General features: G+C 49.9%; 1 protein-coding gene across 1 annotated transcript in view; it reads right to left on the bottom strand.

Moving 5' to 3' along the window:
- The window catches only part of LOC133351465 (neuron navigator 2-like), a 67,887-nt gene that overhangs the window by 3,487 nt on the left and 39,143 nt on the right, over window positions 1-25,257 (bottom strand). The window contains 15 exon segments of the mRNA XM_061566697.1: window positions 734-937; window positions 1,229-1,347; window positions 1,994-2,190; window positions 3,207-3,278; window positions 5,796-5,950; window positions 6,904-7,139; window positions 7,994-8,165; window positions 8,720-8,815; window positions 9,369-9,457; window positions 10,708-10,870; window positions 11,590-11,734; window positions 12,773-12,942; window positions 20,981-21,114; window positions 21,676-21,787; window positions 23,098-23,181. Of these exon segments, the coding sequence (XP_061422681.1) occupies window positions 734-937; window positions 1,229-1,347; window positions 1,994-2,190; window positions 3,207-3,278; window positions 5,796-5,950; window positions 6,904-7,139; window positions 7,994-8,165; window positions 8,720-8,815; window positions 9,369-9,457; window positions 10,708-10,870; window positions 11,590-11,734; window positions 12,773-12,942; window positions 20,981-21,114; window positions 21,676-21,787; window positions 23,098-23,181 (2,148 nt within the window).

The raw sequence follows: 25,257 nt of genomic DNA, 5'->3' as shown, positions 1-25,257 counted from the left end.
GCTGGTGCTACTGCTGGTGCTGGTGCTGCTGCTGCTGGTGCTGCTGGTGCTGCTGGCGCTGCTGCTGGTGCTACTGCTGGTGCTGCTGCTGGTGCTACTGCTGGTGCTACTGCTGGTGCTGCTGCTGCTGGTGCTGCTGCTGATGGGATTCATCGGCTGAGATCGATTCGCGCACTCGCGATGAATTGTTCACGTGAGGTGAAATTATTTACAATTCGTGAAACGTTTCTAAATGTACACGTGTGGTCTTTTGTCTATACACTGCTGGATGAGTCGTTCGGTTTATTTTGCAACGGGTAAAACCCACTGGGCAATAAATGATCATTATCAATGGGGGAGTGCCTTCCCCCTCTGTCGTGCAGGTCATAGAGGTTATTTGCTTCACTACGCTGGTCAACGCGGATTAGTGAAGATGGGCAGCATAATCTTGATTTGAAGCTTTCGTGACTGAGCAGCATAGATGAGGGACATAAAAGCACAGGAAAACAAGGATTTTATCACGCTGCCCTCTGCTGCTCAAAATATTATCCAATTACACTTACATGTTGCTTATGAGGAGGGAGTGCGCACACGTGCAAGCGTTGAATCGTGACCGATTGTACAAGTGCGCACACCGCATTGCAATCAACCGAGCCGTACATGTGCCCTATCGTCGTGGTGTGAACGAGCACACAAGCTAGCACCGCGCCCACGCGCACGACCGTCGAACGCGCGAGCGAGCGTCCTCACTCACAAGAGGGTCTGCGGTGGGCCCGCTGGGCGGCGTGGGCTTGGGGAGGCTTGCGTGGTTGTCGCACTGCGGGACGTCGTAGCCCGCGTCCTCGGGACGCAGCCGAGCGAGGAGCGGCGCCTCGTGGCGCCCGGGGCCGGCCGCCCACGGGTACATGTCGAGCACCCACTGCGTGGGGTCCTCCCACGCGCCCCGCTTGCCGTACATCTGCAAAGACAAGTGCATATATTTTTTTGTTCCCTTCACATTTAGAAGCAACGTGCATTTTGATTGTTTGGCTACTATATATTCCCACGTGATGAGCCACTTCGTTGAGCTATCATTCTCAAACAGAGCTATATATCTTCTTGGTTCTTTCGGTAAAGTCATGTGACTTTACCGAAAGAACCAAGAAGATGAATCCCTGCAGTCACGAAAGCTTTAAATCGAAACAGAGCTATATAGTTTCAGTGTGTCTTACCTGGTAAAATAAAAAAAATAGTTTAAGTAGTTTCATACCTGCAGCCCAGTCCTCACGGCCTCGCACAGGAAGGGAAGCAGCGAGCGGTTCCAAAGATCGACGAACCACACCCGCGACTCGGACACGTCCATTGGGCATGACAGGAAGAGGTGGGGGCCTGCAAGCGTGCACACGCAGCCACCGCCGATTCAGACTCTCGCACATCGACTGATGTTACCATTGATCCCCCAACGCCGCGAGTCTGCAAAGGGGATTACGAAACCAGAGACGATAATTAATTGTGACGTCGGGCTTTAACAACCTTGCGGCAAAAAATATTTGCTTTAAAAAATGTGGATAAGAGGAATTCGGTAAGAGGAAACAATTTTTGACAAAAATGATGAATGAAAGAGTAAAGAAGAAGATGCTTACGGTGTGGAGTGTAGGTTTGTATGGAGTATAAATGTACACAGTGACAAAGGACAAAGTACTACGGTTGGAATCGTTCGAGATGCAATTATGGAGGAGGGTGCGGAGAGTGAGCTGGACAGACAAGAAGAGCAGTGAAGACATTTAGAATGGCATCGGCGAAAGAAGAATGGTAATGGAAGTCATCGGAATAAAATAGACCGAATAAATTTGACACATTCTACGAGGGCACAGTTTGGTGAATGAGGACGTCGCAGAAGGAACAATTGAAGGGAAAAGAATAATAGCAGTTCTACCCCAGTGCTCCAGCTCCTGCCCTCAGGGAACCTCTGGGCGTACGTAGCCAGCTAATCGTAGGTGCTGCTGGCGACGACGACGACGGCGACGGCACTCACCGACAGACACCCCTCCGGGGCCGTGGCTCTCCAGGAAGCGGTTGAGGTGGCGCCACAGCTTGGGGATCCACTCGATCACCTTGACGAGGTTCGAGTTGCGTGTGGCCGTATCCACCTCGGCCTCGACGAGGCGCCGTCGCAGGAAGCGTCCCAGGAAGCCCTTGACGGGCTCGACCTGGCTGCCGTGCAGCACAAACCTGGCGGTGCACGGACACGGCGCACGCGTTCTCGAAGGCGCACGGATGCACGTTCCACCCCTCGTGTAGCCTTTGTCTTTAAACTTCATATTTGGAGAGCTCCTCAGCTCGAGGTACCTCGCGAAGTTTAAAAGCGGTAACAAAAATAGAGCGATTTGGACGGCAAGGGCGTGCAAAGGGCCGAGGAATGAGTGATCGTAACAGAGGGCGCGTGGGGGTGATGAAAGAGCTATACGGGAGAGACGGGAAGGAGTGGAGGGGCGAGGGGTAGGAAGAGGAAGGGAATGGGCTATGGAAAAGAGGTGAGTTTTAAGAGAGGAATGGAACAAGCTGTTGAAACAAGTGCTGTTCGCGATCACCTACGAAGGCCGGCAAGGCACAAGAGAGAGTGGGGTGTGCTCAGTATCATGTCCCCCGCTGTATCCCAGTGCTGGTGTTTGCACACCAAACCTGGTGCTCGCTTAAGGCTGAGTTAACATAGGAGAGGCCCAGGATCAGTTGAGATAATTGCCACCGTTGTTAGCCATGGATGGGGAATTGACCTCGGGTGGATGGGTTCATAGTGCACAGAGGTAACCATTACACCACTGCTCCCCACATGCATGCCTGCACATGTAGTACATAAGATGGTGGCGATGGTGACAGCAGTGATGGTAGTGATGATGATAGTATAGGTCAGTGGTTTTCAATCTTCTTCGGCTACTGTGTACCCCTTGTTGAGGTTGAGTACCCCTAACCCAACATAGTTCTGATAAATGTATGAATAATGAACATCAATAATTTAATAATGTAAGTCTAAGGTCCATTTATAAATCATCTCACGTACCCCCTGGGACATTGCCCACATATCCGCAGGGGGTCCTCCATACCCTCCGGTTGAGAACCATTTGTATAAGTGACCGCGTTACGACAGAAATGGTAGTGATGTGGACAGCGAAAGTGGTGGTCGTGGTGGTGACAATGCTGATGATGGGAGTGATGGTAGCGGTCACGGTGATGATGGAGTGAGGCCACACCTGACGTTGGGATGCAATTTCACGTCGGGGGTTGCCGATGTAACTTGCTCGAAGATTCCAATCAAGTAGGGACTGGTGCGGTAAAAAAAAAACACAAATTGATTACGCTAAAACCCTTACAACCACTCAAGAGCAGACAAAAGATAACGCCAGTCGAAACCGGTTGAGCATTGCAGCAAGTAATTTTTTTTTTCCAACGTCAGAAAATATTACGAGGAAACACAAAACCGTGCCTTTGTAGAACTGCACTCATGCATTGTCATTACCAGCCACTCAGGTAGTGGAGGGAGATCCTGTTACTGTCTGAGCATAACAGCGCAGATGTCCCATCCCAATTTCAAATCCTAGCTGCTGTTTACCGTCTTGTTTGCGTGGCTTCTCAAGTTGTTTTTTCTATTTTGTACTTGATTCTACGTACGTACGTAGAACTTCTGCCGCACTCCGTGCATAGCCAACCGTGCAAATTGTGCAAAAATTGTCTTCACTTCATTAACCGATACCTAAACATGAGCAAATCATTAGCACGTAATTTTCGAACACACACACGCGCAATTTTTATTTTAGCACACGCAAAAATGTGGTGCCCCCCCCCCCCGCATTGTGAGCGTTGCCACTGGGTTTAAATAATTGAATCGATGGATTATTACATGCGGTGTCTTGAGGTGGGAAACTATTTTTTTATTCTACCAGGTAAGGCCCACTGAGCTGTAAAGATCTTTTAAAAAGCGACCTGGCCACAAATAATAGCTGAAGAAAGTGGCTTATCATGTGGAAATTTATAGCAGACAAATACTCTAAACGCTTGCATTCCTAAATGTGGAGGGAAAACTGGAGAACGTGGAGAAAAATCCATGGTGAGAGAGACACGCAACCTCGAAATATACAGGCATCAGGGATCAGGGGTCGGGATCAAACCCACGACCTCCTGTATACCAGGCGAGTTAGTTAACATCTCACCACCGTGGTGCCCCTGCTATATTTAAAAGCTATATGAATCCAATTTGTATTGCATTGCATACACAGGCATGATATGTTACGGAGATTCGTCGAGGCTTTCCCGGGTACACAGGGATATAATGTAAAAAATGTGTGCAGCTCCAGGTTAGCTCTTACGCAAATCCAATTTATATCATATGGTATAATTGCATTATACAAGAATCAATTATTTTAGACTGCATTGAGAAAGACGCTATGGGGCACAATTAATTAACATCGTCATCATTAGCTACGGTCTATTCACTGCTGGATAAATGCCACTCTTGGCCATCACCATCTATTACGGTCTTGCGATGCCACAATCCATCTGGCTGCTGTCCATGAGCTAAGCTAACTGCTCCATCTCCACAATGATCGCCCTCCCAGGCATGGTCCAATTGTGTCTCTCCAATAATAATTTTCCTTTATTTATTCTCGGCTCAACTTTGCAGCCTTCTTTCTTAAATTGTTGTATAACAAGATGTTTGTTTAACTGCTCCTTGCAGCTTTGAACTGATTCAATCAGACCGATGTATTTTGCAAAACTGAGCCAACAAAACAGACCATCCCAGATACTGGATGCTTAATTGGCTCGATCCATTAAACTAATGAACAAAAACGGTTATTGCCACGATTAGAGTATTGCTGTATATAGTTTCAGCCTGAGGGAGAGTTGAAACCGAGGACGTGAGCACAGACTAATTGTCATAGCCTCATCATTCTTGCCAAGGACAAGGTTTGATGGCTAGGGTTGTAACTAGTATCAGGGCTAATGTAATAATTGGAATATTGTTCTGGTTACTGATAAGGTTGTGGCCTTCATCATATAATAGTATGAGTATTTATGTGGTTAGGTCTTCATAGTTAGGACCACAGCTAAAGCTAGAGCAATTGTCTCAATGATGCTTGAAACTTTTCACGTCAAAAGTTACCAGAGATATGGCCAGGATTTGGGATAGGGTTAAGGTCAGAGCTTGACTTTCGGGCTAAGGTTATGAATAAGGGCTAGGCTCACACAATCACGTGGCACTTTCTCGTGTTTAAGGACGGCGTCGTGACTAAGCGGAAGGGAATTTGCCGCTGGTTGCAGAGGTTTGTGGTTCATGCCCAGCGGGCACCCTGATTAACGCCGTGGGTGTATTAACCAAAAAAATGTGCCGTCTGCTTCACAGTGGATGTACAAGATCCTGTGAATTTATTCTAAAGGGAGTAAGGCAATGTGTGCTGACATCAGGCTCCATCTTCTTGGTTCTTTCGGTAAAGTCACGTTGAAGGGAAGTAATAAAATAATAAAAATAAAACATAATAAAACAATTCTCACGATGTTTCGGCCACAACGCAAGCAGCCGTCCTCAGGTGAAAACCAGGTCTGCGTTGTGGCCGAAACGTCGTGAAAATTGTTTTATTATGTTTTATTTTTATTATTTTATTACTTCCCTTCTACGTGACTTTACCGAAAGAACCAAGAAGATGAATCCCTGCAGTCACGAAAGCTTTAAATCGAAATATTCCTACTTTCGTTCAGCGATCGGCGTCTTGCATCGGGCTCGCGTTGGGTTAAAAATTTTTTTTAAATATAAAAAACTATATCAGAGTAACATTATTGAGACTCACAACACGTGGTGCTGGCAGTTGATGGCGGGCGTGAGCAAATCGCCGGGCTGGCCGGCCTCCTGCAACCCGTCGAGGATGATGACGCGCGGCACGTCGCCGATCTCCAGCCCGCCGCTGCACAGCTCCGCCAGGTCCACTAGGTACTGGCGGATCTCCTGTCGCGTGAGCGAGTGAGGTTAGAAGAAGAAGAGGAACAGGAGGAGGGGAGGGAGGGAGACGTGCGGTGGGGGGGGGGGTTAGTTCGGCGGCATGGGACGACGGCCCTGTGCTAACAAGAGTAATAATCTTCTCGGTTCTTTCGGTAAAGTCACGTAGAAGGGAAATAATAAAATAATAAAAATAAAACATAATAAAATGCAATTCTCACGACGTTTCGGCCACAACGCAAGCAGCCGTCCTCAGGTGAAGAACAGGTCTGTCGGAAAGACAGCATCTGACGCTGTCTTTCAGGCCTGGGGGAGAGTAGCTGCTGTGTTTCCGACAGACCTGTTTTTCACCTGAGGACGGCTGCTTGCGTTGTGGCCGAAACGTCGTGAGAATTGCATTTTATTATGTTTTATTTTTATTATTTTATTATTTCCCTTCTACGTGACTTTACCGAAAGAACCAAGAAGATGAATCGCTGCAGTCACGAAAGCTTTAAATCGTAAGAGTAACGATACACGCGAGAGTTGATGTCTATATTTACAGACTGCATAAAGGCACGAATGTGACTGGAGGATCAGTCCTTCCTGAAGTGCCCTGCATTGTCTACAACAAGGCTGTGTGTACTATGCGCGCAGCATTAGCACGTCATGAGAACGCTACGTCAGTCTGCTATTAAATGTTACACGACGAGTCCTATACAAGTCTGTGGATCTAACGTAAGCATGCGGGTCCCGTATAAGTACATGAGTCCATTGTTATTCAGATGTGTGTCCATAGGCCCCACGTTATCCAATGGGCCAAATCTTAGCCTGTCTGCTTAAGCATAGTCTACGAGGTCAAACGTTAACCTACAAGTCTATGGGTTCAACATTGGTCTTTGGGTCCGTTGCTGGCCTATGGATCATTTGCCTAGTCTACGGGGGTCCAAAACGTAGCTCCGGTGTGAGTGTGAGACGCTCACGTCCGCCGTGGACTGGTTGACGGAGAACGTGGCGACCGTGTCGTCGGTGACCCGCAGCCCTGCGCGCCGCACCAGCCACTGGCCCAGCTGCGCCGCCAGGCAGGACTTGCCGCTGCCGGGAGGGCCGCACAGCACCAGGTGGCGGTGATCCAGCAGCAGCCCCGAGCAGCGCTGCAGCACCGGCTTTGGCGTGAGGCCCTCGAAGGCCAGGCTGTCCAGGCTACTCTCCCCCAGGCCTGTGGCGGCGGTAGCGGTGGTGGTGGAGGGAGCGTCAGAATCGTGAGCAGTGCCATTGGCCGAGCAGTCTCGCGTTTGCCGCTCGTTGCGCAGATTCACGTTTCGAGCGCAACAGCCGCCCTGGTTCATACCGATAATTTGCTGTGATGTTATTTGCAACAGAGTAGGCCATGTGTGGTGGTGTCACAGTGGCAACTCCGATTAGCACGCTTGGCTAAGTACGGTGCGAAAGAAGCTTAACATAGATACATAGTCCAAACATTTTCAAATTTGACTTGAATCGCAAATAACCCTATTGAAATCCAGAATATGTTGTTTACATCGTGGTGTTTGCTCTAGTTGCGTCGCTCGACACCCTTGCAAATGAGATATTCTGTCTCAAGGGATGATCCGAGTAAAGATATATAATTCATGAAATGAATAATATTAACCGTGGCGGTACCCAGAGTGCTGAGCTGACACCGCCTAGATCCACGGTGGCGAGATGTTGACTACCTCGCATTGGTATACATGAGGTCGTGGGTTCGATCTCGACCCTGACGCCTGCATATCTGGAGTTTGCGTGTCTCTCTCTCTCTCTCCCCGTGGTCGGGTAGATTTTTCTCCAGGTCCTCCCTCCACATTTAGAATCAACATGCGTTTAGAGTATTTGGCTGCTATAAATTTCCACGTGATAAGCAACTTTGTTGAGCTATCATTATTTGTGATAGCCAGGTCGCTTCGTTAAAAAAGAGTTATGTATCTCAGTGGGCCCCACCTAGGTAAAATAAAATAGTAATCGTAGTAATCGTGATGTTCGAATCTAGGCAGGCCGGAGCTCAATCACCGTCTCTTTTGCCGACGACCTGCCCACCTTTGAGCGAGATGGCGATGCAGGGCTCGCCGTCTTCGGGGAGGCTGTCCCAGGGCAGCGGCACGGGCTCGGGGGAGTTCCTCGTGCGCCGCACGGCCCCCACGTTGTAGCCCACGATGCTCTCCGAGCTCAGGCCCAGGCTGGACACGGGATCCACGCGGATGATGTACTCCTGCACCGGCGTCCGTTCCCGCCGTCGGAATTAGTGACGAAAACACTGCCACGTCTTGGCCACACCCCGCAGCCACCGAGTTCGACAAACGCCTACCAAGTCCTGCTGGAAGGCCTTCTAAATACGCCACGGTGGCCTTCCAATGAGCGCCACGGTGGCGAGATGTTAATGACCTTGCCTGGTATGCACGAGGTCGTGGGTTTGATCCCGACCCTGACGCCTGTATATTTTGAGTTTGCGTGTTCCTGGCTCTCCCCGTGGTCGTGTGGATTTTTTTCCCCGGATCCTCCGGTTTTTCTCTCCACATTTTTTAAACATCATGAGTAGTTTGGCTGCTGTAAATTTTCACGTGATAATAAGCCACTGGTCCTTGCTAGGTAATTTCTGAAAAAGAGCTTTATAGCTGCAGTGGGCCTTACCTGCTAAAATAAAAAATAGTTTATAGCTTAAATAGTTTAATAGTTTAAGTACTGCGCAGGCTTATTTTTGCTTAGCTTTCGAGAGCTAAAATGAGATTGGGCATGATCAACGTCGTGTGTGAGAGTTTGCCTGACCTTGAATACGTGTCGGATTATTCCGTCCAGCTCCTCCCACGTGGTGTTTTCTCCAATGTCCACACGTCCCAGGGCAAACTGAGTCACCTTGGAGGTCTGAGAGAACAGAAACCAGATGAGTCGAAGGGCACATCTTATTAATAATCACCCCGATGCTACAAAACACAACATCAATAAATAGAACAGGACAAGAACTTCAACCACAAAGACCCAATAGAGCCAGACTTCTCTTTTAAATAAACTAAACACATCTCTTGAGTACATTTACATGTACAGCTCATTATAAATTCACTATTGTAAGAAGGCTTTCCCAGGCCTATGTGATCATACACCATCCCGGTCAGGTGGGGAGCATAGATGTGGCAACACAGAAGCACAGTACAAACACGTGTATTTGCTGCACTGCTTTCTTTGTTACACACAACACAGCACAGCACGACTCCGCTTCCATGGTGGACAACCGCAGCAGGATTATCCAAGCTCGATCCTGGAATACATCCCCGAGATCCGCTAAGAATCCGGTGCATTCCAGGCTTATTTTATCGCATTCTGTGATCACCAAATACCCGAGTCGGCACTCGCGCAGCGTCGAGGACAATTCATTGGGATGTATTTTCTCAAAAAAGCCTGTCGTGGAACGACCTCGCACCTTGCTCTGCCTCCAGCTCTCGGCCGAACTGACGACAAGCCGGACCTGCTTGCACTGTGCCTTGTCCACGCTGTCCTTGAGCAGAGATTCTGCAGGGGCGACGACAACAACGACGAAGGAGGCGGCGATGAGAAACGTGAATGAGTACGTTCAACACGGTGGCTTTTCCTGCGACGATGCGCTCCCCAAATTTCACCAGGCTCACTGTTCATGAACTCTTGGAAGTGCTTGCACAAAGGATAGTAACATCTCATCCTGTGTTCTTTGGAATCTATTCGTGATGAAATTTTTTTTAGTTTTTCCTTTTCTTTGGGTAATATCACGCGAATATAAACGTGTCGTCTGTATGAATGCACGGTGAAGCTGATTGTTGTTGTAATCACTATCGAAACGTCACAGTACTCAAATTGTAAACATCGTGGGTTTACTCTCCAACACGCCGGTGTGCTGAAGTTGTAACTAATTTGCACGCTTTGTTTAGATGACAAACCTTACTAATTGGTGTGTTGGAGAGTAAATACACGACATTTACATTTTGAGTACAACGTTTCGCTGGTGATTACAACCAGCTTCATCGGATGATTAGCCAGAAATGTGAAGAAGTATTTCTGTTTCGGTCTTAAACAGAGTTAAGGTGATGTCATCACTGTGAACCTATCACGCGCGAAGACCAGAGCGGGTTTACTTTAGTCATAAAAATGACAATGGATCATATGAATCTAAGAATATGCAGAACCTATTACCGGATGGGTTATTTGCTAATACATTTTGATTCGACACAAGACAATGGGATTCCACAGCATCGAAGTGCAAACCCGCATCTCAAGGTGCTCTGCAGAAATAGTGGGCAGACTTCTTTCATGGAGAGAGGCAATCAGTCAGAGGCGGAGAGAAGAAGAGAAAACTTTTGAGCCCTGTGACTTGGAACAGAGGCAGGGGGGGAGTCATGGGCCTGGATGGCTGGGCGAAGGGAGTTCCAGAATAATGGAGGTTATAGCAATAATACAGGTGTTGCGATGTTAAAATACCAAATACACACCTATTGCTAGGCCCCAAGTCTGCGTAAACCACACATGTGCGTCTATTTGGTGTTTGAACATCATCCGTATTATTGCTGGAAAGGGTCCCGGGTATCATCTCGATACCGGCAAAAAGGATCGCCATAGACATCCAGCCACTGTTGTGCATGCGGATCAACTCAATCAACGAGCTCGGTTTATCTGTGTCCCCCTCCCACCGTCCCCCTCCCACCGACCCCCTCCCACCGTCCCCCTCCCACCGTCCCCCTCCCACCGTCCCCCTCCCACCGTGCCCCCCCCCCCACCCCCGCGTCACGTGCCGAGGTTGGAGGTGCTCGGGAGGCTCCGGCTATGCTGCAGGCGGGAGCGGAGGGGGCGCGGCGACGTAGGCTCGGTGGTCCCCCCAGGGGCGGTCGCCGCTCCCACCACGGGCGTGTCGGACTTGAGCTGATCATTCTCCACCTTGAGCGACTCGATCATCGACTGCCGAAAATGGAAATCGGGGCGGGGGGAGGGGGGCAGCAACGCACGTTCGACCGCGTTGAGGACGTGATACGGGAGAAAATCTGCGCCAAATCAGCATCACCATCATCGCCATCATCAGAATATGCATGCATACTGGAGGAATCCGATGAGCTATGAAGTTATTGTTCACAGATGTTCAGAAGGGGCAGGTAAGAGCGGCGATGAAGGCCCGTCCCCCCATGCCCTTATCATGCCTCGCTGTCACCCGATGCCACAATCCATCTCACTCCTGCACGGGAACCCAACTCATTGTTCCATATCCAAAGTGGTGATCCTCTCGGGTGCATTCGCTCCTTTGGCTGCCATTCCACCACCAGCCTCGTCCATCAGCCGACATGCAAAATATCCCTGCTCCAGCCCAGCAACTTTCATGAACAGTCAACAAAGAATGGGGCTTCTGCTGTTTCAACATGCTGCTTTTTTAACATTGTTATTATGCAAAACATGTAGACAGGTACATGCTTCTTTGTGCACTTTGCTTCGTTCTAATTAATTTCTCGCGATTATTTTTTCTAATCGCAATTATTTATACGGACACTATTTCGAACACAGAGTATGCGGCTACACGAAGAATGGGTTTCACACCAACGTTTGCGTGTGCACGCGTTGCCCGAGTGCGTACGCTGACGCGCGCGTTCGTGTGCCTTGTGCGCGTGCGTGCGTGCGCGTGTGCAGACCTGCATGGAGTTCATGGCATCCTGCAGCGTGTTGAGCTGGTGCGCCGAGTTGAGCGCCTCCAGACGTATGTCAGTCAGCTTCATCTCCTTGTGCCGCAGCTCGCTGCGCAGCTGCATGATCGTGTCCACCTCGGGCGGTGGCGGCCTGCAGTCGGAGACCACAGCGTGGCACATAGCAGCAGCAGCAACAACAACAACAACGAAGTGCGCGTTCTTACATCCATTCAGAACTGTTCATGGCAGGGCACTGCCCTCTGCTGCTCATAATGTACCCCCACAGACTAGAGCAACGTTCTTCATTGCAAGGCCCGCAGGCCACTGGCGGCCCCTGGTGGCCTCTAGTGCGGCCCCTGACGTGCGGCCCCCAACAATACACAAATGTGAAGACACCCACATCGTGCTGCAAAACCCAATGGTTTCAAATGTGTGGCGGCCCTCACACGGATGTCTGACTGGTGAAAGTGGTCTCCCTCTGAAAATTAGCGAAGAACACTGGTCTATAGCCTACAGCAACTGATATTCATGGTGATTGCCCATCCAAGCATCCTGATACTTATCTCAATCGGAAGCCAAGCATGATAAGAGCATAATGAGTCTGTAACTCGTCAAGTCCGTTTTGTCACCCTTCTATAAACAGGAGGATGGTGGTTGGTATCATGACACAATTGTAAACATTTAGTAAATAGGTCTGCCAATGTTGTTTCAACAACTGGTCCCAGTTATACCAGGAGCAGAGCAGAGTATCATCTCAGCTGTATTTGTCAGAATGAGCAATCCAACAACCCAAAACATAGTTCTGCACCCGGCATACCGCATCCAGTATACCTCTCAATTCGGCTGTGATGGCTTTGGCTACGAATGATGTGTCGACCGCCAACCAAAAAGGATGGACCGCCATCTAACCAGCAACCTGACAAATATTCAGTGCAAAATTAAGCATTGTGCACCAGTAGGTCGTGGGTTCTATCCCAACCCTAAATCCAGGTTCTCTGGTTTTTCCCTCCACATTTAGAAATACACGTTTAGAGTATTTGGCTGCTATAAATTTCCACGTGATAAGCCAATTCGCCGCGCTATCATTTGTGGCCAAGTCACTGATGAAAAAGAGCTACATAAATCAGTGGGCCTTAACCGGTCAAATACAATTAATAAAAATAAGTTTTTGTTGTCTGTGAAGCCGTACCCTGCAGGGCCTTCGGAGGGCTTGGTCCCAGGCTGGCCGGGCGTTGTAGTGTCCGCTTCGGACGTGGCGGCTGGCTGAGCGGAGGCCTCGGGACTCTTTCCTGGCTCTCCCTCGCCGGGGCCTTTGCCCCCCTTCTTCTTGGAAAACGCTTGGCGGAACGAGATCTTCAACTGCGACGCCAAATAAACAAAAACAAACGCTGATTCGCATGGAGGGCAACGTAAACGGTAGCAGAGATTTGCCGTGAGGTTTCTTTGGGGTCCTGTTTATTTGTGTTTTTTTTCAAACAACTTCTGTAGTCGGTGGCCAAAGAGAGCTGGGTATTTTTGCGCTCGTTTGAAGTTATCCATAAAAGCTTTTCATATAGTTGTTTTATATACGACTTACATATATATGAAAGAACTTTGCTTTAACACGTGTAATGCATTCATACACAGTGCCTAATTTACTTAATGACTTCAGTCATACAAAGGAAACCACTAATTTTAATAATTGGCAGATAACCCGTGGACCGTGGTTGCCTTTAAGATCAGTGTAAATTATATTATTTTGCTTTCGTACTGTAAACCATACCCAATCGCACAAAGGTGATATGAACACTCTGAACCTTTGGCAAAGCTGTTGGCGCTTAAGGGGCTATTGTAAATTAATCGATACACACACAATACAACAAAAACATAGTGATGGAAACACTATGGAATTAAAGCATTTGACCCGCTGTTAACCCAATGAGCCAGTCATTTTGAGAGGAGGCCTTAAAGCATACATGTTATGGGTTTCCAATTCGCTTCTTTATTTGAACTGGTATTGTTTATTCCTCCCAATCGTCGGCAATTATAATCAAGAAGCCACTGTAAAAAGAAACATCTTCATCACACGACACGCCACGCCAACAGTGGCCCTTAAAGGGAAATAATTCAAATTGAGCAAATTGTACATTAATCAGCACATAATAATAGGCACAAATAAATCTTGATTCGCATAAGCCGAGCTTCTTTCTCCTACTTCTCAATGAAAACACAGCGATGATCACTTTTGGCACACACACGCACGTGCCGATGCTGTTAGCATGCAGTTTGGAAGAAACTAGCGCTGGCACATTTGGCTAAATCAGGGCGGAGTAATGCCAAGGCTGTCTGGCACGGCATGTGCCGGGTTTGGCATGGCTTATGCACTTACTTCATATACCTGCATCAGGCCATGGAGAGCCAGGGAGGAAAACAAAGGAGAAAAAAAAATCAGCACTCGCATTCAAGAGCAGTGGCACAGTTGGACTCCAGGTCCCGCAGTAGCAAGAGCAGCCAAAATCCACCTTGCCTCATCCGCAGGTCTCACCCCAAGCCCGCACTGCACACCGCAGGATCAAGCCAATCCTTTTTGAATAGCGATTGCTTTTTAAGTGCAAATGAAAAGGTGACTTGGAGAGACGAGAGAGAGAGAGCTTGACGGGTTCTGCTCCTGCAATGGCGTTTGCGCGTTCCCAGACAATGGCACGCGCAATTAAAATAAATCTTCACGACGGAATTGGCTTGATTCTCGGAGCTTTCGCGAGTTTAATTATTTTCCCACGGACGCGTTTTTGAGTTGCCCATGCTCCACGTGCTGGAGACTGCTCACGACGTCCGGCGTTTTCGAGCGAGACGTCGGACGTCGTGCCGTACAGCACGCGGCGCAACCCGAAAACGCATGGAAGAGCCGTACAGCATGACCGGGAAAAGAAACAAAATTACTACGGAGGAGATGAATTATCATTGTTATTGTTTGGTCACTGTGTTTATATCGGCTCCGTCGGCCCATATGCGGTTATGCATGAAAACTGTAACGGACCGGCAATCCCGGGAGCCCAGCGTTGCCACCGCTTCAACGAGGGGTGGGAAACAGATTCCTTACCGAGTCCCGAAAAGGACTTTCAAACTCCTTTGGTGGATCACATATTAAAACACACATTTATCCAATAAGCTATTTTTTTTTTATTTTGCTCACCTTTGCTGCACTAATGCGATGCCTGTGTCTACCTTCCTCTCGTTAAGGCTGTGGCGTCACAGTTGCAAAGGAGACACGCAGCCTAGAGCAGTGTTCTTCACCAATTTTCAGGGGGTGGGGGGGGGGCACTTTCACCGATAAGACATCATCAGTGTGAGGGCCGCCACATATGTGTAAACCATTGGGGTTTGACAGCAGCACGATGATGATGGGGGGGTGGGGAAGGTGTGTTTTCACATGTTGTGTATTGTCGGGGACCGCACGTCAGGGGCCGCACTAAAGGCCACCAGGGGCCGCACTAAAGGCCACCAGGGGCCGCCAGTGGCATGCGGGCCTTGCAATGAAGAACACTGGCCTAGATGCTCCAAGTGAGGGGTAATTATCGTTTGGGGAATGGGCGGAGTTTGCGGCGGGGGGAGGGGTGGCACGGGAGGGGGCAACGCCCCTCCTATACTGGGCACTTTATTCATTAATTTTCAGCAGTTTACAATTAAGATTAAAACTAAATTAATGAATTTTATCCACGCCCCATTCCTAATGCGAGGGACGAAGCGAACCCCTGCCCCATCCACCCCCCCAAATATAGAAGTCAAACTCCACCTATGGGTTGGGGGGCCATTTTGAAGTGGTAGGCCTCACACGGAACGGCGTCGTGTGTCACGTGGGGAACGACGTCGTGTGTCACGTGGGGAACGACGTCGCGTGTCACGTGGGGAACGACGTCGCGTGTCACGTGGGGAACGACGTCGCGCGTCACGTGGGGAACGACGTCGTGCGTCACGTGGGGAACGACGTCGCGTGTCACGTGGGGAACGACGTCGCGTGTCACGTGGGGAACGACGTCGCGTGTCACGTGGGGAACGACGTCGTGTGTCACGTGGGGAACGACGTCGCGTGTCACGTGGGGAACGACGTCGCGTGTCACGTGGGGAACGACGTCGCGCGTCACGTGGGGAACGACGTCGTGCGTCACGTGGGGAACGACGTCGCGCGTCACGTGGGGAACGACGTCGTGCGTCACGTGGGGAACGACGTCGCGCGTCACGTGGGGAACGACGTCGTGCGTCACGTGGGGAACGACGTCGTGCGTCACGTGGGGAACGACGTCGCGCGTCACGTGGGGAACGACGTCGTGCGTCACGTGGGGAACGACGTCGCGCGTCACGTGGGGAACGATGTCGTGTGTCACGTGGGGAACGACGTCGCGTGTCACGTGGGGAACGACGTCGTGCGTCACGTGGGGAACGACGTCGCGCGTCACGTGGGGAACGACGTCGTGCGTCACGTGGGGAACGACGCCGTGTGTCACGTGGGGAACGACGTCGCGTGTCACGTGGGGAACGACGTCGTGCGTCACGTGGGGAACGACGTCGCGCGTCATGTGGGGAACGACGTCGCGTGTCACGTGGGGAACGACGTCGCGTGTCACGTGGGGAACGACGTCGCGTGTCACGTGGGGAACGACGTCGCGTGTCACGTGGGGAACGACGTCGCGTGTCACGTGGGGAACGACGTCGCGCGTCACGTGGGGAACGATGTCGCGTGTCACGTGGGGAACGACGTCGCGTGTCACGTGGGGAACGACGTCGCGTGTCACGTGGGGAACGACGTCGCGTGTCACGTGGGGAACGACGTCGCGTGTCACGTGGGGAACGACGTCGCGTGTCACGTGGGGAACGACGTCGCGTGTCACGTGGGGAACGACGTCGCGCGTCACGTGGGGAACGACGTCGTGTGTCACGTGGGGAACGACGTCGCGTGTCACGTGGGGAACGACGTCGCGCGTCACGTGGGGAACGACGTCGCGCGTCACGTGGGGAACGACGTCGTGCGTCACGTGGGGAACGACGTCGCGCGTCACGTGGGGAACGACGCCGTGTGTCACGTGGGGAACGACGTCGCGCGTCACGTGGGGAACGACGCCGTGCGTCACGTGGGGAACGACGCCGTGCGTCACGTGGGGAACGACGTCGTGCGTCACGTGGGGAACGACGTCGCGCGTCACGTGCGGAACGACGCCGTGTGTCACGTGGGGAACGACGTCGTGCGTCACGTGGGGAACGACGCCATGTGTCACGTGGGGAACGACGTCGTGCGTCACGTGGGGAACAACGTCGTGCGTCACGTGGGGAACGACGCCGTGCGTCACGTGGGGAACGACGCCGTGCGTCACGTGGGGAACGACGTCGCGCGTCACGTGGGGAACGACGCCGCGTGTCACGTGGGGAACGACGCCGTGTGTTACGTGGGGAACGACGTCGTGTGTCACGTGGGGAACGACGTCGTGTGTCACGTGGGGAACGACGTCGTGTGTCACGTGGGGAACGACGTCGTGTGTCACGTGGGGAACGACGTCGCGCGTCACGTGGGGAACGACGCCGCGTGTCACGTGGGGAACGACGCCGTGTGTCACGTGGGGAACGACGTCGTGTGTCACGTGGGGAACGACGTCGTGTGTCACGTGGGGAACGACGTCGTGTGTCACGTGGGGAACGACGTCGTGCGTCACGTGGAGAACGACGTCGTGTGTCACGTGGGGAACGACGTCGTGTGTCACGTGGGGAACGACGTCGTGTGTCACGTGGGGAACGACGTCGCGCGTCACGTAGGGAACGACGCCGCGTGTCACGTGGGGAACGACGCCGTGTGTCACGTGGGGAACGACGTCGTGTGTCACGTGGGGAACGACGTCGTGTGTCACGTGGGGAACGACGTCGTGTGTCACGTGGGGAACAACGCCGTGCGTCACGTGGGGAACGACGTCGTGCGTCACGTGGGGAACGACGCCGTGCGTCACGTGGGGAACAACGTCGTGCGTCACGTGGGGAACGACGCCGTGCGTCACGTGGGGAACGACGCCGCGTGTCACGTGGGGAACGACGCCGTGTGTCACGTGGGGAACGACGCCGTGTGTCACGTGGGGAACGACGCCGTGCGTCACGTGGGGAACGACGTCGTGCGTCACGTGGGGAACGACGCCGTGCGTCACGTGGGGAACGACGCCGTGCGTCACGTGGGGAACGACGCCGTGTGTCACGTGGGGAACGACGCCGTGCGTCACGTGGGGAACGACGTCGTGCGTCACGTGGGGAACGACGCCGTGTGTCACGTGGGGAACGACGCCGTGCGTCACGTGGGGAACGACGCCGTGTGTCACGTGGGGAACGACGTCGTGCGTCACGTGGGGAACGACGCCGTGTGTCACGTGGGGAACGACGTCGTGTGTCACGTGGGGAACGACGCCGTGCGTCACGTGGGGAACGACGTCGTGCGCCACGTGCGGCCCATAGGGCCACGAGGTTCCCCACCCTTGGCTGCTCACACGCGGCGGCAAGCACTGCCGTAGGGTACAAGGGACTTGCTGTTTTGACACACGCCAGGGGGGGCCATCGCGCACATGCTGACAGTCGAAATAAAAGCTCGGTTCGAACGCGGCAAAACGAGGATCAAAACATGCGGGGAAATTGTCGACGCAAACACGTCCTCGTTGTTTTGGCCACAAACAAAAGAAAACTTGCACCATTTTAAACTCTCTAAAGATGGAGGCGTGTCGCTAGTGTGGGTGAAGAGGCCCATTGCAAGGGACTTCAGAAGTGCAGTCATCCTGCGCAATTATAATCCGGGGGGCACATTTTCGCACACAAGGAGGTGCACTGCTAGCTGCGGGAATCCTGTAAGCAGGTCTCTCTGTCTGTCACACGAGGCCACGCACAACAGCGCGGCCCGAGTACAATTGCGAGAGAAAAGCAATGAAACACTCCAACGTGGACGCTGTATGCGGACTTGTTTTTTTATTATTATTCAAGTCATTTGGCCTTGGCCCTCCCGAAAGGTGACTGCAATTACACTGTGCCGCGTGGCACAGTGTTACGTTAGCTCCATCTGCGCGTTATCCGTTGCATCTATGGCGAGCGCAAGTATTGGTTTGCGCGGTATAAGCCTCAGTCTAGACTGCGGCTTTAAAGGACAGGGGCACACGCACAACCCCTCGCTGGTGACGCAAGTGGCGATGGAGATTTTTGTTCTTTGAGGGATAGATTTTTTGTTTTAACTTGAAGCCCTGAACCTTAACGTTGCTGTTGTTGCTGCTGCTGGTTTTATAAATGATGATAAACTCAAAGCAAGAAAGTAAAAAAAAATGCCTTTATACAAATGAGCCTATTTGTGTAACTGGTATAATTATTGTCGAAGAAAATGTCTGTTGTTATTTAAGAGGAATGCTGGACATGTTATGGGAGTTTTTTTATTAGTGACATTTCCTCCTGTTGTATGGTACCTTAATAATAATTTTATCCCATTCACTATGTATGTGTATTTATAATACCTAATGTGCACACAACCTTTTAGATATATATATAAACAAGGATTGCACAAATCCCCAAAAAACACTAGTGGCCACCCAAATCAAATTTAACAAGAAAAAAAAAGTTTGAAACGAAGCCATCCTTCATTTATAACCTGGTCTAAGGTGTCATTTTGATTCATAAACCAACTGTATTTAAAAGTGGATGGGTAATGTTCCCATCATTTCATACCGTGGAAGGTGTCTCAGCGTGTAATTTTATCCGAGTCAGGTGCCAAAGCCAAAAGCTGAACAAAGACAACTTCCTGGCACAACGTGTGACCGGCTCTGAGACCCCTACAATCTTACGTTGAGCCTTTCGCCAATATTTTATTTGTATTTTAAAAACAAACAAACAAAAACTATCGCAATTGCGTATGCAAAAAAAAACCCAACAAAGCCTTGCAGCGGTGCGTTGGGTTTAGCACGAAACAAAAGTACGCCAAATCTCTTCGTAACCAAACCGGGGACCTTTAACTAAAGCCCTCACCCATACCCCCCTTGCCCCCTCCGCCCCCCAAGTTCTAAGAGGCTGGAAGGGAAAGCGGCGGTGCATGCTAATGTGCGTGTGCGGTTATCACCTTGCCCGCTTTGCCCTGGGCGTGGTGGTGGTGGTGGTGCGGCGAGCAGGGAGAGAAGAACAATATTTGACAACACCATTGACGGCAAGGCAAAGAGAAGTGAGCGAGTCAACACGAAGTAACATCCCCCCCCCGCCCCCCCGTCCTTCTGCTGCCCATCTCGGCTCCACCACTGCTGTTGTTCAACCAACAGGCAGTTTCGCTACTGCTGCTCGTATGTGCCTGCTGCTTTCCTTTTCCGATCGGTGCCACGGTTGGCATCGCTATTGTCTGTTTGAAACTTAAAGCTGGCATGATGCTAAAAGGGTTATTTAAAAACAAATTAGTTAAATTGATCCAGGTTGAAATGTTTGATCAAAGATGAAAATGGGGTTCCGGTGAGATATTTTTTTAAAGTTTTATTAAAAATTAAAATAGAAACTGAAATGTTATGAAAGCCTGAAATGGAAGATATTGAAAGCTAATTTTCAAAAAAGCAAATGGAATTCAAAGAAAACATGCTGTAATCATCTTAATTGAAAGTGAATGAAAGTTCGGATTTAAACAATCCTGTGTCCAAACTCAGCGAGGAGTTGTGAAAGAAAATGCATCATAAGGGAGCCCACAATGCAGAGTCAGGCAGCACTGAAGCCTCGGTAAAAAGAAACCAAATCGTGCTACCACATCACCACCCAGCAACTTACCTCACGAGCCCAGCGATAAACTTCGGGGTCACCGAGACTCTAGCAGAGGGCGCTGTGACTACCGGCCTCATGAGATGAAACATACACCATAGGGAGGCAAGTAGGTCCTCCGTGTGCACCTACCAAGGCCAGCGCAGTACACTGAGGTGGTGGTGTGGTCGACACCAGGGTGTACCCCTTCCTCGCAAACACAAAACACTCCTTAAAATAAGAAATGTCAGGAACCTCCTGAACAGCGTTGTAAATTGGTGCGCCACAGTGAGTCGATCGGCAGGTCACACTCGCGGTGGGATAAAGCGTGGGTACTCCCTCCTCTTCCAAGACGATTGGCCAGCGTGGAAGAGTAGGCCAAAGAGCACCCTCTTAGGGCTCTCCAGAGCTCCCGCTTAGCGAAGGCCCTGTCGGCCAGCAGTGGCGTGAGCGAGCTATTGCAGAGCTGCGCCTTCGCCTCTCCCGATAAACGGATCACCGCGTGCTATGAAGCGCATTGGGACTTTACCAGCAGTCTGTGCAGCACGTTCGCACCGACGCTCGGTGCTCGTGCGCACACACACACACACAGCGAGGCGCGCCGGTGGAGCGCGGCGTGCGCAGTCGCTCTCCTCCTCCTCCGACTCACCCATCCTTTCTTCTTTTTCTTGGCGTCGGCAAGCTCGGCGCTCGAGTGGCTCGTGATGCTGTTCACGCTGGAGATGCTCTCGCACGAGTTCTGCCGGTGCAGACGCGGCTCACCGGCCTGCGGGGACAGGCTTCCTGCAAGGCGACAGCATGCAGCAGAGATTGGCGCGAGGGCCACGCTAGTTTTGGGGGTGGGGGGGGCGATGGCCAGGGTCAGGGGTCGTTGAGTCATGGTGGCTACGATGATGACGATTTGACAAAGATCGACTTTCAGATATGTGATTATAGTTGTGCTGGAGATGGCGATGGTTATGTTATCATGTGATTATAGTTGTGGTGAACGTGTTGGTGGTTACAATTATGATGATTGATAACGATGTTAATACACGTATGTTGAACTTCTTTCGCACCACGTGTAGCCAACCGTGCTGAAATGACAGTGGCGGGGGTACCGGACCAATGACTACGAATTGAAGGTCACGCTTCGTATGTTGACAATGATGATAATCAAGAAAGTGACAATAGCGTTGGTGGTGGTAGTGGTAATAATTCAGTATATCACGAGACAGCATTTGCATCCAGTCCAATCCCGAAATTCAACAGCAGATCATTCTATCGCCGGTGAGTTTTTTTTTTTGCCAGGCCACATTGTGGGGTTCTGTGGTTGTGTTGTTGCTCGACGGTGCGGCATGGCACCTGTGTTGCTCTGCTGTGTGGTGCTCAGCACGCCGCTCATCGCCTCCTGTGCCGCCATATTCTCCTTGGTGAGGTTGTCGATCATCTTCCGCAGCTCGCCGAGCTCCGAATCCTGCTGGGGCACGGGGGGACACGGGGGGGGGGGGGGAGGTGGGTGAGGGGAGGGGGGCATGGGTCTCAGCCGTAGTCCGGTGACATTTGGCACATCCCATGCGCCACAGGACGAGTATTAAATTAAGGGCTGGCAAATAAATTAATGAGGCGTCTGATTGCCCTTGCGTTCCTACGCTGCGTGAAAATGTCACGACCGGCAAAGGGCGCAAATGCGACTTACGTATGGCGGTGAAGAAAATTTCAGTTTTGCCACCGTTTACGCAAAGGTGTTGCATAACAATGCGCGAGCCATTTTGTTTTTTTGTGACGCATGTCAAAGCTTTGAGAGCATTGCATTAATGTGCACTGAAGAGGATGTAGCGATGCTTTGATTAAGTGATCAAAATCAAATCCAACGTTCAGGAGGAGTGCAACAAGGTGTGTGCGTGCGAGAATCGATTATTTTCTATTCACATTCGCCAGGTGAATTTCTTCATGCAAAACGCCTGCATCTACTCCAAGCAGAGACAGATGGATTCAAATTACGTGTAAATTACATGTCATTTAAATACACGGAATTTAAATGTGTTCTCATTACATTTATAATTTATAAATGTTATATACATTATTCATTTCAAATTAATAGGTAATTTGGATTAGGGGAATTGGAAATGTATATATATATCTAATCACATTTCCAACCAGTGATTTTGTTCACAGTTTGCCCATCTCTGAATATATTTTTACTTTGTCTGTACGCGTGCGATGAAATAAGTCCGTGTGGATCGTTACATGGCAGTACCGCGAGAAATGTCGGCGGCTTGGGGAAGGCCTACATCCAGCAGTGGATTGACCATGGCTACTGTAAGTACATAGAACTTTTCAACACCAAACGTAGCCAACCGTGATAATCAGACGTGATGTCGATAATGATCATCATTATGACGATGTACGTTGAAGTTCTTTCGCACCGTACATAGCCGACCGTGCTAATCAGAAGGTGATGTCGATGATATTGATGATTTCGATTTAAAGCTTTCGTGACTGCAGGGATTCATTTTCTTGGTTCTTTCGGTAAAGTCACGTAGAAGGGAAGTAATAAAATAATAAAATAATAAAAATAAAACATTATAAAATAATTCTCACGACGTTTCGGCCACAACGCAAGCAGCCGTCCTCACCTGATGACGGCTACTTGCGTTGTGGCCGAAACGTCGTGAGAATTATTTAATTATGTTTTATTTTTATTATTTTATTACTTCCCTTCTACGTGACTTTATCGAAAGAACCAAGAAGATGATTTTGATGATGATGACCGCAATCACCCACCTTTTGCTCGGCCGATGCGGTCAGGTTCTGAAGGCGGCTCGTCATGCTGGTCAGGCTTTTTTCAAACGCTGCCACCAGGTTTGCCTGCAAGAGAAGCCGCCATCGTTCACCTCCATTCGCCGCCATCACCCCGCAATGATTTCATATCCACACTATGAGACCCTCCTTTACCAGTGGCAAAATATAGTAATAGGTTTTTACCCTTTCAACTGGTACTGGTAAAAGAGGTCTCAGTGTAAATGCTTACCCCGAGCTCGCAATACTCTGATAGTGCACTGTCTTTGAGTTGTATGCCTTTTGGCATCATCTGGTCCAACACCAATGGAGACTAGGCTCTAAGAAAAGCTGTCTCGGGTGTGGACCAATCAACTTCAAGGACAGTGCATATCATTATCATCATCAGAGTTGTTTCTTTTTGTTTGCATTTTGACTGCTTGTGTTGTGGTTATTGCAAACATGATGCCTTGTATAAAGGTGTCAGTTTTTGTACCAGTTGAAAGGGTAAAAACCTATTACTATGTTTTATATCCACTCTATACCATATGATAATAATTGGATTTGCGTAAGATCTAACCTGGAGATGCAACACATTTTTTTTACATTTATTATATCCCTGTGTACCCGGGAAAGCCTCGACGAATCTCCATAACATATCATGCCTGTCTATGCAATGCAATGCAATACAAATTGGATTTATATAGCATTAAAATATAGCAGGGGCGCCACGGTGGTGAGATGTTAACTAACTCGCCTGGTATACAGGAGGTCGTGGGTTTGATCCCGACCCCTGATCCCTGACACCTGTATATTTCGAGTTTGTGTGTTTCTCTCCTCGTGGTTGCATGGATTTTTCTCCAGGTTCTCCAGTTTTCCCTCCACATTTGGAAACATGCTTTTAGGGTATTTGTCTGTTATAAATGTCCACATGATGATAAGCCACTTCGTTGGGCTATCATTTGTGGCCAGGTCGCTTCCGAAAAAGAGCTACATAGCTCAGTGGGCCTTATCTGGTAAAATTTAAAATAGTTTTAAATAGTTTTATTTTTCATTCGCATGCTATACCATGCTCCTGCCTTCACTAGCGTAAAGTATGGTCAAATAACTCCCAACACCGACCATGGCGTTGGAAGGCCCTCATCCAGCCGTGGTGTACAGATACAACCGCATCTCAAGATGCTCGGCACATACATTTCTAAAGTCACCTGCCTCGTTCTATAATATTGGTATGCTTTCAACTCCACTGAGCAATGCGTATTAACATTGTGGATGTGGCTCATTGACGTCAGAACTGGTCTAGGGTTGCATAGCTTACACTAACATGACCAGGAAACACGAATCTAAGAGGGCTGTAGCCTGTCGGATTAAGTGCTCTTTCCTTTACGCGATTAAAACAAATCACATCTTACTTTTATGTGCTTATGCCACCGGCACAGGATAATTATTTGTGCGTCACTCACGAAAATTAAGTTGGGGCACGCCAGCCTCGGTTGTAACAAATTATAAATATATTTCAGCTACAACAAAGCACACCGTCGTCATCCACTCGTCAACAAGATGAAATGTCACTGCCAGATCTGCTTTCGGGTTGTGCGGGGTGTTGTCCAACGTTTCACCCTTTGCAGCACACCCAAGAAAACCTACCACCATTGCAATGGGCTTAAGCAAGAACAACCCGCTGTTGAGGCCCAATGGAGAGGAGTATGTATATATGTAAGCCAAACATCCCCTGTACGAGCCTTTAACAGACTGTTGGGGCAAGTGCTGTTTGCGAACACCTATGATGGCTGGCACAGCGCGCAAAGGGGTGGGTGGCCAACAACATGCCAGGCCGCCTGTCCCCATAGTTCTGATTTTTATACACCGTACCAGATACTAATTTAAGGCTGAGGTGACCTAGGGGAGGCCCAGGACATGTTCAAATATTTGGCACTACACTTTGGTCGCCGGGTTCATAGCGAAGTGCGCTGGCCACTGTGCTACATATTTAAATATGTGCATACACACACAGAGATTAATTTGGAATTAAAAAAATAGCTTCGGTATTTTTAAAGATTTTTTTCAGATAATTTACCTTATTGAATAATTAATGTCTTCATGCTATCAAAAGTGACGTCACTCGACGCCACGTGACACCACTTTGGTGGGAAAAACGTGGAAGTT

Source organism: Lethenteron reissneri, chromosome 37, assembly GCF_015708825.2.
Source record: "Lethenteron reissneri isolate LAM-NWPU_2019-01 chromosome 37, ASM1570882v1, whole genome shotgun sequence".
NCBI lineage: Eukaryota > Metazoa > Chordata > Hyperoartia > Petromyzontiformes > Petromyzontidae > Lethenteron > Lethenteron reissneri.
Note: the sequence above shows the minus strand (reverse complement) of the source record. Positions and strands in the feature narration are given on the sequence as shown.